The sequence below is a fragment of the Talpa occidentalis genome, unplaced genomic scaffold, assembly GCF_014898055.3.
Source record: "Talpa occidentalis isolate TD23 unplaced genomic scaffold, MPIMG_talOcc4v2.1 talOcc4.5, whole genome shotgun sequence".
In the NCBI taxonomy this organism is placed as follows: domain Eukaryota; kingdom Metazoa; phylum Chordata; class Mammalia; order Eulipotyphla; family Talpidae; genus Talpa; species Talpa occidentalis.
Window position 1 is genome coordinate 6,436,790 of NW_023604861.1, and position 14,204 is coordinate 6,450,993.

The 14,204-nt window shown below is 38.8% G+C and overlaps 1 protein-coding gene across 5 annotated transcripts in view; it reads left to right on the top strand.

Moving 5' to 3' along the window:
• Positions 1-14,204, top strand: part of NALCN (sodium leak channel, non-selective) — a 267,020-nt gene that overhangs the window by 168,499 nt on the left and 84,317 nt on the right. For all 5 annotated transcript variants that reach the window (XM_054701970.1, XM_037528733.2, XM_054701969.1 and 2 more), the window contains one exon: positions 6,438-6,512. In XM_054701970.1, coding sequence (XP_054557945.1) covers positions 6,438-6,512 — 75 coding nt within the window. The remainder of the gene's footprint in view (positions 1-6,437; positions 6,513-14,204) is intronic.

Genomic DNA, 14,204 nt, shown 5'->3' on the forward strand with positions numbered 1-14,204 from the left:
GCAAACTTTTTGGCCCAACACGTGACTCAACCCTGAAAAGAAGATTCTAGCCTCAATGCAGGGTTCAGATTATTCATGAGTGTTACCTGTTTTCTGTAAAAAAAAAAAAAAAAAAATGTGGGACAAGCACTGAGACAATTGAGGAATATTTTTTGCTTTCAGAATTAGGACTTTCCCTCCACTTCCATGACCTCTGATGGGGGTGGTTAGGAAAATAGTTGGCCCCCAAATCAACCTTCACCCTCAATCCAATTCTATACAGTACTGATTTGTAGGAAAATCCTATCTCGCAGATGATGGATATTGCATGTGGCAGGAGCCTTCACTCCTACTTCTTCATGACAGTGGTTATTGCCACCTGGCCAGAGTCTGCAAAAAGAACTACAAAGTAATTCTCACCTCTTACCACGGTCTGCATACTCAGCCAACCTCCGCAGAATCGCAGAATCGCTGCTTTCCATTCCAAAGAGACCGTCAAAGCCAGTCTTCACAATCTCTCTCACCCTGAGTGCCACATTGTCACCTTATCACAGCACCCTAGGCTTCAGGTGACAAGGATCAAGCTGAACACCAATGTTCAAGAGGAGACACGGGCTGCATGCAATTTTAAATAGTCTCTGTCTTCCCATCACATTGTATGCTCATCCAGCCGTGAAGCCTAAACATGCAAAGATATTTGTTGCATGTACTTTAAACTTTCTCTTATATCTTTCTTAAATCTGTTGCCAAAACCACTTCCAACAGTTTGTCGCAATTCCCTAAGTGTGGACTATCGCATTGCTAAGCCCTTTAGCCTGTTTCTCTAGCAAAGCAAAGCTTTTCCTTATTGAGTCTTGCCTTCTCCCTCCCATGAAATCCAAACTCTCATCAGCATGACAAGGAGAAGGTGCAGCCAACATCCCTCCTCCATCTCTCTGCTGTCACTGCCGGTAGCTTCTCTGTCCTCCAAGAAGCATGTACAACATGTGCTGTCTTTTAAAGCGCAAGTAGCAAAATGGTATATGTTTAATAACCTTTGTCAAACTGTACTTTACACTGTCTAGTTACAATTTCAATAAGTCAGTTTAAAATAACTGCTTGACATGCATTTAGAAAAACAGAATATTTGCAAGGAAAAGTTTGACAGAGAAGAAGCTAATGTCATGATTTTGTGATTATTGCAACCCCCCTCGGTGGCATTCTCGCACTCACACCTGCCCTCCCTGCCCTGCCTCTCTCTGGCCCTCCGTTCCTGCTCATCAGGCTCCCGATAAGCCTCATAGTCCCTGGCCCTGTGTTCTCTCATGCCACCCGGAAAGTCTGTCTCACCGTTGTCCCTACGTCACCCTTCTTGATATATTGATATCTTGGGAGCACGTAGTTGGACTCTTATCAAGGTCTCAAAATCAGAAATCAGCTCTTGTGACCAGATCAGCTCAGAAATCTTGTGCTCAGAAATCTAAATGCTGGGAGAGCTCAGAACCAAGCCCACGATACGCTGACTGGGTTTAGTGTCTGTGCAGCCTTCCCTCCACCCACCAAGCGCAGCTCCAGTTTTCTTTCACACACCTGTTTTCTGGGAGGAAGGTGAACATTTTCCAGGATGGAGCACAAGGGAGACAGGGTGGAGCGTGAGAGAGACAGGGTGGCAGAGTGTCTCCAAGGTAGAGTGGTTTGCTGCACACAGACACTGGCAGCAGTGCCCATACCAGCCTGGGTGCGTTTTGACATTCCAGACTTGTCTTGTACCCACTTACTGTCTGAACTTGGTGGGTACGGGGAAGAATTCTCCAGGAACAAGGGCTGCCTGGACTGAGCTGGGTAGCAGCCCAGGAGGCCTAGTTGTTACAAAGCAATGGGCTGAGTGTCCTATGTGCATTGAGATCATATACTGTGACACCAGGTTTTGAAAAAAGAAAGTCTTCCTGTAAATTGACATGGAGACAGGAGGTTGATGCAAATTTCTTTCCCCAATTAAGAAAGGGAGTGAGGTTATAGAGGTTTGGGGGACTGGGGTTGAGAACAACAGAGTTACATCTTACTGACTATGGAGTGATAAAGGCAGAGAAATATGAATTAGACTGAGGTTCATTGGCAGGCCACAGGGCACTCTTACATCAAAAAGTGTGAAGAAAATTTTTTCCCACATAACAGGAGGTTTGCATTTCTGGCCTCTGGGTTACAGCTCTCCTCTGTGGTCTCCTGGCTTCAGCTGACCTTGGCGCTCAGCTCAAGGTTAGTCACTTCTGCTTGCCCAGGCTGTATTATTTGTAGGTAAGGTGGAGTCTCTGCCATCTGTGGAAACAAACCTTTAAGAGAAATATGTTTTTGTTTTTGTTTTTTTTTTTTTTGCCTTTGTGCTCTAGGGTCTAATATCAGTTTAAACATTTAACCGCAGTTACATAGGTAGAGAGGGCCTGCAACAGCCCCCAAGAATAAATGTCCCCTAGTACCCATCTGGAGTGGCAGAACTTCCAAGTCTCCCTTAGTATGGAGAGGCAGTGGGTGAGAACAGACCATTGCTAATCAGTGGCCCAAGCCCGAGACCAGACAGAGAGCAGAGGGCATTGAATGTGGAGACTCCGTCAAAGATATGTCTGCCGCCTCATACCCAGAGCTGTGAATGTGACCTTATTTGGAAAAGGGATTCTTTGCAGATATAATTATATTAAGGATCTTGGGAGGACACCATTCTGCATTATCCAGATGGAGCCTAAATCAATGGCGAGTGTCCTTGTAAGAGATGGGTGAGAGCTGCATAGGGAGAGCAAGGAGGCAGTGTGAAGAGAGGCAGCGGGTGGAGCGATGCAGCCACCAGCCAAGCAACTCCCGGGTCTGCTGGAAGCTGGCGTCCCAATGAAGGCGCCTTTGCTGGAGCCCTCTGAGGGAGCACAGACCTGCTAACAACTCAGTTTTGGAGAACTGGGCTCCAGAATCTTCACAGAATAGACTTCTGTCTTTGTAAAGTACCACACTTGTGCAGTTCATTACAACAGCCCTAAGAAACTAACACAGAGGACATCACTGAGAATCAGGGCTCTTGCCAGGAACTGGCATGGTGACCAGTTCATCATTGAGAAAACCCAGAGCCCCCAAACAGCACCATCACTTCCCTGATGAGGGACAGCAGACAGCCACACAGCCATGGTGGGTCAAACGTCAAAGCACCAGTGCACACTTACCTTAGACCAGCCATTAATCTGGTCCAAGATAGGCGCATTGGTCCCAAAAAGGAGCATTGATTCAAATGTAACTGAGTTCTTTTTATATTGATGTGCCGTTGGTTTACAATATAGATAATCTAATGTAACTGAATTTTAAAGGACCATGTTACATTGATAATGGCAAGATTCAGTTTTCAGCTTTCAGCACAAAAGGGTTTAGGGACTAAATTAACTTCACTGGTGGAAATAGCAAGAAAATTATTTCAGTTCTGCCTCAGTTCTACAAAGAGCCAAAAGGACTTTTATATATTTTCATACAGGCTTTACCTGTATGGGTAAAGGGTTGTTGGTAGAGGATTAAATGAAAAGCTGCAATTCTTTGAGCTATTCACATTGTATCCATAACATGGTGTAAATGAGGGCGCTGAAACTCACGTGGGCTAGTGGTTACAGGCAGCTCGTGATGGGTAGAGCCTGTTTGCTCACCAAGGTCTCCAACCACTGTGTTTTTCCACCCATCTGCCTGCCCATGTCTGCTTAATTCGGTTGTGAACTTCATGGCGGTGGTAGCAATATTGTATTTATGTTCCTGACCGGCCAGCGTCTGCCACATCGATGGACTCCATCAGCTGTTGTCGAATTTAATCAAATAACATAACCTCACTGTCCTTAAGTGGCCTGCCATCTGTCTGGTATTGGGGAAATAATTAAAAATAAAATCTCCTGCCAACCCAGAGAATCTCTCCAGCAAGGTAGATGAGGAAGAAAGCAGTTTTGCTATTGAAGAATCCCTAAACCAGGCTGCGACGGGCATGCGGGCCACCTGTAAAGAGATGGCAGAGGCTGGCATCCTCGCTCTTTTATGCATCTCACCAGGACACATCCATGTTCGAAAATGGAAATAACTAGTCCTCACGTAAGAAAACTTGACAGCACGTTTCTTAAATATAGTTCCCCTAAATTCACCTGGTAATTGGAGTGGCCATCTGCGATAGCTAATTACCTTCATCCAAAAGAAAACTAAAACTTCTCATCTCTCCGTGACAAGTAGGTAGTTTTGCAACATAGAGCCAGGTGACTGAGTTACATTCCCACCTTCCCACCACCAGGGGAGCCAGGCACTGTCTTCCTGATGTTTATATTTTGAAATGATCACCCCAGGTCCTTAAGGAAAACATTCCTGGGCTGTAAAACAGATGAAGTTTATTTTGCTTTTAAAAAGGTTTATTTTGCTTTTATATACATACACACAAACACATATATATATCACCAAGGAATTCTTCAATAAATTCACCAAGAGGAAGAATTTACAAGGACCACTTTTCTAAAGGAAATGCCTTAAGAAAAGAGAGGGGGTGATAATCACATTCCCCTTTTTTCTTCAGGGAAAGTGATTATTATGTTTTTCTTTTTAGATTTGTGTTTGTCCATTCACTGGAGAGACAGATAGCTGGTCAAATTAGGACACAGTGCAGGGCCTGGGCTGTGCCCAGTGAGGGCCAGGGGTGGTGTGAGATGGCTCAGGCGCACCTACAGGTGGATATCTCTGAATTTGGGGTGAGCTTGATATTACTTTTGATGATAGCATCAAGGTCAAGATCAAGGTCACAGGGAGGGGTTAACTTGGAGTGAACTAAGAAATGTCTGGTTCAGAGTATACCCGATTTTATTCATGCCCAGATGCCCATGGAGTGGCAGACTTGGCGACATTGGTACTAATCTACGGTCTAAATTCTGTCAGGATCCCAAAAGACATGGCTATTAAAAAGGAGGTTGTTGGCGTTTGTTCCAAACCAGGCATAGTCTGTCAAGATTTAATAATATTTGGAAGCTTTTTTTCCTTGTTACATACTCATTAAAACCTGTATAAGAGTTAGCCATTAAATTCTGCATAATATTCTCTCTCATACTTAAAAGTCATGACTTACTTGCCTGCACTTTCTTACCTGCATCCTTAACCATCTGATATTAATAAATTTGTGAATAACAAAACTGAAATGTGAAAAACTGAAAATTTGAAAGAGAAAAGTTATAAATTGAGAAAGAAAAAGATGATCTGCTGAATCTAGAACTTTAGAGAATTCGAAATTAAAAAGGGACCAGAAGTTAAAATATTTCAAATTCTACCCTTTTGATTTCTTATTTTACCTTATTTGCCTATTCCAAAAGAATAATATGCCTTTTTTATATTTGGAAATATGGTAAAATAGAAAGAAAAGGACAAAATCCATTTTTATAAAGGCAAGCACCATTACCATTTCTAAAGTACCACCTTCTTGCATTTTCACTATAATTCCTTTTTGTGCATAATTGTATCTTTACTATATATTTTCCTATTTAATTTTGCAATATCAACATTTTTCAAAGCTATTAACATTTATGAGTGAATTAATTATTATTGCTATGTGACAAATTATGAGCAATTTAAGAGCTCACAACAACACATGCTGATTTTCTCATGTTCTTGGGGTGGTTCAAGAATCTGGGACACAGTTGGCTTGGCATCTCATGAGATTAAAACTAAGACTTTGGCTGGGACTACAGTCATCTGAAGGCTGGACTGACTGGAGATTCCAAAGCCAAGATGGGTCACTCCCAGGGTTAAGGGCATAAGGCCATGAGTATGTCCTCATGATATGGCACCAGACCGCCACCAGAGTGGATGATTCAAGAACAAGCAGTGTGGAAGCTACAATGTCTTTTATCCCCTAGCTTTATAAGTCACACACTGTCTCTTTCACAGCAAACCATATTCAACTTGCCCAACACAAGAGTGTGAACACCCAAAGGCATGAAGAAAACTGGGCACCATCTTGGGGACCAGCTACAACATGGGAATTTTTAATAGCTATAAGAATTCTATAATAGAGATCTTTATAACTGTATTAACTATGTATGAAAGGTTAGATGCTATTTCCAGTAATTCATTATTACAAATGACCCTGTATCAAGGACCTTTGTGTATTAACTTTTCATCAGCACTTCGGATTATTTTCTTCAGATAGAACCTCTGAAGTGGGATTGTTGAGTTTATAAAAAAACTTCCTAGCTTCCATTTTAAATTAGCTTCATAAAGCAAATTAATATTTTATATTGATTATTTCCATTAATATATTATTTCCTTTAACATATCTGTGATAAATATCTTAAGTTGCCTAGCAGTTATCCTCAGAAATGTGTTTGTTTTTCATTTAATGTGTTCTCTATAGCATATATTTTAGGTAGCTATTTTGTATATATATTTTCATACTTATGGCATGTGGGTTTTTTCATTGTTATTTAACCATTTTATAGATCCTCCTGAGTTTGTTTGTTGCTGTTATTTTGGACAACTTAGAACTTGATGAAGATCTAAAGAAGCTTAAACAAGTAAGTAATATATGGGAGATTCTTTAAATCTGCATTCAAACAAATAAGAGCGAAATGTGCTTGTAGGTTACAAGCTACAGCAATTTGAGCTTCAAAGAAAAAAAAAGATTTTAATGAATCAATCTAAGTTAGCAAAATTATTTTAAGTTTAACTTTATCCAATATCAACAAAGGAAATGTTCTATGCCCGATAATTATCCTAAGAACATTTCATACTATTTTGAGTAAAAGTAAGGTGGACATAGTGGTATAATAAATTGCATTTGGAGACTGTTCTCCTTCTACCATTAAATGAAGATTGTTTGGAAATGAAATGCCTCAAGGTTAGTTTGCTGTTTTACATAATTATATGTGATACTCTTGAACTTCATCATTAAAATATTAAGCATCAGCTTCTCTGACCTCTAGACACTAAAAGAGAATTTAGTCTGGATACCCATCATGATTATAAAAAATGGAATAGAAGAAATGCTCAACTGTCTGCCCAGTTATATATGAAAACAGATTAGGTATTAAGGCACTGGTAAGTTGTACCCCAAATATGTAAATGTAAATGTGTGAGGTCTATGTTATTGATGGCAGAAGAATTATAGATATGATCAGTCATTCTCACAGCTTCTGTTATATAGAGGATACTCGACTTGAATGTTTGACTCTAGGAAAGAGTGGACCCCCTTCAGAAAGTAGATTGTGAGACAGGAGTGCTCCCAATAAGATATTCTTGCTCACCCTCTCCACATTGCAAGAATAGTTGGCAGTTAACAAAGAGAACCAACGTTCTAAACCAAATCCTATCTGGAATCCTTGCAAGGCCATGCACATTCAGAATTTTCAAATTATCTGTGTTCTCTATTTTTAACAAAGCAAAGACAAAACCTATTAATTTCTTTGTCCTCATTTATATATCAGAAAGCCAATTTAAGCTTTTTGTCTTACTACTCTTGCATATCCCTAAGGCTATGCTGTTCAACCTAGGAAAAACTTATTTTCAAAAAAAGTATATGTACTATATAAAGATACCTGCTGCAAATTTATCAAGGAAAGATTTAAGTTCTGTCCTGTCCTGGAGCTGCATGGGCAGAATGTTGTCTGGGTTTCATAGAGATGATTACTCCTGACTCTTTATAATCTGTGCCAACAATAACAGATCTTCCATGAGAGTTAGGAAGTTCTTTGATGCCATTGATGGAAATACTTTCCAAGGCTTCTAGTTGTAGAAAAAATATGTAATCAATGAGGTCATTGTTGAAACTGACCAGCCATATGACACAAAACCAATAAAACTTGCTGCTATGTAACTACCTTCGTCCTTGCCTTAGCAATCCAGTATTTCGATGTGGATTTCACATACGCCATGCTTGCTATGCATAGATTTTAAATATACTCTGATAAAGTATATTAAATATGTATTCTACAGAGAAAATGAAAAATATTCTGTTTTTTAAAACTGATGTCATGACCAGCGTCAGGATGGTTTGAAATAACCACTGGCCAATGGAAATCCCATATTATTCCAGCCACCATTTGTAAATAGTCTTTCTGCTGGAAAGCAGTAAAATTAAATCTACACATGGAAATTTTTTCAAGTTTATGAATTCAAATCTACTAATGTTTTGGTAGTGCTAATATTACACATTCATATATTTTATATATATCTATATCTTTTACATACATACATATATATATATATGTCTTTCATATGATCCCAAGTGAAAACAACAAAAAAACAAGACTTGAACTGGCATTTATTTTTCTTACTAGACTACAGAGTTTTAATAAACTATAGCATGTTCTATTTGGAGTGTTTATCACTAGTTATAAAGTGGCTTTTATTAACTCACTGGCGAGATATTAGTGATGCTTTCTTTTTATAGAATGCTGCACGTTCAGCCTCATCATCCACTGTGGCAGCCTAGAATTTGAAGTACCTCCTTTGAATATTTATTGATAATTGAGCACTGAAAATCCCATCACAAATAAGACAAATTCATGTTCTTTTGTACTTTTCAATTTGTTTTTAGTCCTGAATAGACTGAAACTATGTATCTGTTAAATCATCTATTACTATTACACTTGAAAATCATTAAATGACTCTGCAGCAAATATTATAACAAGCTAAAATGTACCTTCTTACTTTCTTCCATGTTTCCTAAGAATATTTTACATATTAGCACATTCCTGACAGTTATGGTTTTTATGTCATTGGTTTTCCTTATTTCCAGTGATCTTGGACTTTTCAGTGGAGCTCATTCACATACTCCAAGATACATTCACGTACACACTTGCATATGTGTGCACACATGCACTTTCACACATATGGACACATAAGATCAGGGTCTGTGACATTTTAGGCTCTCTTTTGCAGCTTCATTTAGAATATTGGTGCAAAGGTTACCTGAAAAATTTGCTTACTTAGTTTTCCATGTGCAAACTCGGCCCTTGAGGATTTAAATGCATAGAGTTTATTTTTACTATTTCCAGATAAAGACAATAATAGGGAAAATGTGGGAAGGTATTTGATTTTCTTAATATTTCAAGTTCCAGAAAGTACTGTGTTTTCCAAAGTTTATCTTTGTTCAATTCAAACTTCTCGTTCATCTTTCATCCGTTTTTATCTGCCAGCCTATAGGTTCTTATAGCAGCATTTGTTGAGCTCTGCCCAATGCCAGATCCTTATATTTTATTTGATTTTCACAATAACTACCAGGTGCAGGTATTATTAATATGCCCATCTTAGAGATAGGAAAACTAAGGCATAGAGAGGTTATATAATTCGCTTGAGGTCAAACAGCTCAGAAATGGTAGAGTCAGGATTTGAACCTTGGCAAAGTGGAGCAAGCTCAAGTCATCTAAATGCCAGACACAGTCATATCATCATGGAGGCTCACTCATAGGGCTGCTAATTATCCCTTTATAATGATGTTGCTGTAGATAAATGACATCATTCTGTTCTCAATGCTATTGATGTAAGGGACAGTTTTCTGAGAAATGGAGCAATATACCATCTTGGAAACAATCTTTAAAATTTTTCCCTGCAAAAATCAGGTGATCTAATCAGGGTCATTGGAGTTGGGGCTTGGCAGAAAGTAAGAGCAGAGATGCTCGCATTCACGCTGCAAGGCACAGACATTGCCCCAGCTCGGCTCAGGGCCTTGCTGGGAGCAAAGGCCCTCCTGGGACACAGACTTAATATGCTCTGGCGTGTTGACATTTTAGCGAGGCCTCTGGGGACGTTTAATGTGATTCATTATGACTGACATAAAACAACTGTGTTAAAGTACAAATATTGATCCATAGACATTTTTCAGGGCTCGTAATAGAAACCAGTGTGAGTTACCTCTAAAAAGGAAAAGCTAAATAAGAAACCTGAAACAGCTGTTAGAAAGAAAGCCAGTTCTCACATTTGGGGGGCATTAGAACCCTGGAGGAAGACAAACCAGGAAATCACAGCAGACAACTAACAGGCAGAGTGAAAACTTCAGAATGAAAGAGAGGAAAGATGTGAAGACATGATATGACATTAAGGGGGAAGCATCTGATCATGAATGTGACCTAGTGATAAAGGGGCAGGAATGTTTTAGCGAATCCAGAATTTGGAAAGAGATAAATGCCACGTGGCAATGGCCTCGGGGAGATATTCCCCAAGGTCTGTGTGATCTGTTGTTGGTGGAATCAGGTTTTCTTTAGTGGAAGCTGTGGCCGCCTCTCCCCCATTATTTCCCTGTCTTACCTCCTTGCCCTGCGAGACTGTGGCCTCCACCAGCGACTGCTGCTCTCTGACGCTGCAAGAGAAACAAAGGGGCAGCCGGTCTTTTTAATGCTTCAGGAAGCCCACAGGGAATTGTGTGTTCACCAGTGTAAGACCAGCTGTGCTCACCAAAATGCCAACACTCGGCTCGTAGCTGGCAATCTGGAAATCCTCGGGGCAGCACTGTCTTCCTAAAGCTGGACTTGGAAGTCTCTTCTTTTTCTTAAAAAAAAAAAAAAAAGTGACATTGAATTATTTATTACTTAATAAAGACATTTGGAAGAAAAAATTATTTTAAGAGATAGGATTCAGAGGGAAAGTAAAAGGCCTCTTTGGGGATGAATTTCCCACCCATTCCCACAGCACAACCTCTCCATGGTCTCATCGGCATAGTACATTCTAGCCACGGATACTGTTTTTCCATTGTCACTCTTCAAAATAAATGAGGTTCTGCAAAACTATGCCAATTATACATCCATATGAAATTCATCTATTGCTCTCCCTGTTGCTTGTGAAATGCAATCAATTCCTAGCAGCAGTATAACAGCAGCAATCAATTCTAGGTGTCATCATTTACATGACCCCATATTTCATTAAATACCCACCATGTTTCTCTTTTCAGTATCCTCAAAACCCAATAATTTCATGCCATTTTCAGCAACATGGATGGAGCTGGAAGGGGTAATACTAAGTGAAGTAAGTCAGAAGGAGAAAGTAAATACCAGAAGGTGTCACTAATATATGGATGTTAGAGAAATCAAACTAAGTTTCAGATAAAGATAAGCTTAAAAAACCCAGTACAGAATCTGGAGATAGATGGGTAGGTGGCCAGATGATGAATGATGGCTGGATGGATGGATGGATGGATGGATGGATGGATGGATGGGTAGGTAGATAGATAGATAGATAGATAGATAGATAGATAGATAGATAGATAGATAGATAGATAGATAAATGTTTTTCTACAAAGCATCAGAAAATTGAAAATGAAATTGTTGGTGATTGTGTAATCTGGCTGCTGAGAAGCCTACTCAGTTACTATAGAAACTAAAACACCCCTTGACCAAATACCATCCTCTGAACTGTAGAAGGATAGAATGACCTTGATACTTTGTGCTGTAGCAATAATACTAGGGGTTGTAGGTGGAGTTTTGCAAACTTTGAAAAAGAAAATTCTTGCAGCTCTAATAATTTTTGCAAATTCAGTGCAAGATCTTCATAAAGGTTTTCTTTTAAGCAGCATAAAATTCATTAAACTATGAAAAAAAGAAAAACAGAAGCCTTGGGGGAATAATCATTGAAAAGGGAAATATAGATAGTCTGTTAAGATTAAATTCCAAGCTCTGAAATGAAAATAATTTCACCAGCTCTACCTCAGGTCTCAATTGAATCCTGGCCCAAACTGGATCACGTTTAGCCTTTGATGGTATCCACAGCATAGTGGAGAATGGATATGTAAAGAAGCTTCTCTGTCTTATGGACTGTGATATTTTTTAACCAAATAACAAAATTTCATGATCTTTATTGAAATTGAGCTCCGGGTTCATGTTTCTCTTTAGTTTTAACTGGTAGCCTCCATTTTCAGCTGTCTTATCTCTTATATTGTGACCATTCCAGATTTAAGTAGTCTTATCTACCTACTATATTCTTATATTCCAGAGTTTAGATAGTAGCAGGGAGACAGGGTGTTCTAGAGTGTACCTTTCTGCTGAAGGCTGGTGGCCCCTCCTGATTGAGCCTTCAGTCTTCTCAGTATTTCATCCATCTCTCATGAGTAAACTTAAACTAAATGCAATGTAAAAGAGAGGACATAACTGCTGTACTAATAACTGTTGCCTACTAAAACTACTAAAGTGCAGATCACCTTACATTAAGTTATCAAATTTCATCCTGAAAGTTAAAGGCATGATAATTAATGTCTTGCTCAAGTTCACATGCTTTGTAAATTCCTAAGTTGAAACTAACACAAGCACTCTGACTGTAAATTAGTGTCCTCAGCAACAGATATGACACTCCCTGCTCAGAAAACCAGTTTCTCATTCATTCCTTAGATGATGCATGTCTAGAAATTGGGCTAAATGTGATGCTCCATTGGTGAGTCAGCACATTCTCTCCCTGTGGATGTGTAGACTAGAGGCTCAACTATAATCAGAATATTACTTAGTGAGACAGGAACCAATGTGAAGTGTTGGAGAGTTTTATGATTCAAATGCCTAATAGCATCAAGCTAACATCACCAAGGTATCTATTTTATAAATAGGATAACACTACCCAGAGACTAGATGTACCATTTCCTTGATCCTGGGGTCTGGGTACTAATGTTCTATGCTTTAGATATTGGGGTTGATGGCCAGGAGCATAATGATCATCAAATAGCCTGTGTCACAATTTCCCCTACCTTCTAGCTTCCTCTGCATTCTAGTGTAGAGAGTAAACTGAAAGGAAAAATTGTCAAGATCAAGGACTGGTTCCTGAAGCAAATGGTGATGGAACCTCAACTGAAGAGAATGAGATGAGGGAACAGAAGAGCAAGGAAACACAGAGAAGTTATATTGAGACCAGTTGAACATGACCTTTAATTAGGATTATTTTCTAGGATACTACACTAAAAAACACAGGCAACAAAAGTAAAAATAAACAAATGGTTCTACCACAAACTTAAAAATTTCAGTGCATCAATGGAAAAGATCAACAGAATGAAATGGCAGCCTGTGGAATGATAGAAAATATTTCCAAATTGGTTTATGATAAGTAACTAATATCTAGAATACACAAAGAATTCCTACAACTCAACAACAACAAAAACACCCTGATTTACAAAGAAAAAAAAAGATAACCTGATTTTTAAAATGTCAAAGGACTTGAACAGATATTTATGTAAAGAAGATATAAGAATGGCCAATAAGTATATGTAAAGATGGTTAACATCACAAATCATTTTGAGACATGTAAATCAAAATCACAAGGAGATGCCACCTCATACACATTTGGATAACTGTTATCCAAAAAAATAAATAGAAAGAAAAATAAAAAGTGTTGGAGAAGATGCAAAAAAAAATTGGAGTGCTTGAGCACTGTTGATGAGAATATAAAATGGTTCAGCAGTTATGGAAAACACTATGAGGTCTCTTAAAAAGTTAAAAGTAAACATGATCTAGTCATAATCCTTCTAGGGCATATACATCCAAAAGAATTGACAGGAGGATCCAGAAGATATATTTGCAAACTCATGTTCATTGCAGCATGATTCATGATATTTAAGAGGTCAAAATAACCCATCCATCCACTGAGAAATGAATTAAAAAAAAGGTGGTATATCCAAACAGTGGAATAATATTCAGCCTTAAAAAAGAAGATTCTGACATGCTATAACACGGATGAACATTATGTTAGATGAAATAAGCCAATCACAAAAAAACAAATACTGTATGATCCCTTTTGTTGAAATATCTATAGTAGACAAATTGATAGAAACAGAAAGTAATATGATGATTGCAATGGTAACACTACTGACTCTTTAAAAATGATTAAGGTGACAAGTTCTATGTGTTTTTGACCACCATATTTCAAAAATATAAAGGACATCATATTAACAATAAGAAGGTAGGCAATAAGAAGGTAGGTGATGGAAACAGGCTGAGGCTTCCAGATGGCAGAAGTCAGGTAACCGAAGATGAGGAATAAATGAACAAGAAAGTAGAGAAGATTGCTAACCCTCATTCCTCATACTGTAGCTTCCCGACAGACCACTTAGTTTCTGATTTTAAATTTTTATAGCCATGTTAACACCATTTACTGCAGTGCTATCCAACCTTTTTTTCCCCATTGTGTATACATAGAGAAGGATATTTGCACAACACACTCAGGTCAACAGCTGCAGCTGGAGGCATCAGACAGCTGGATCCCTGCTGCTTCCAGAAACACTCAGCAGCCCAGGGGCTAGA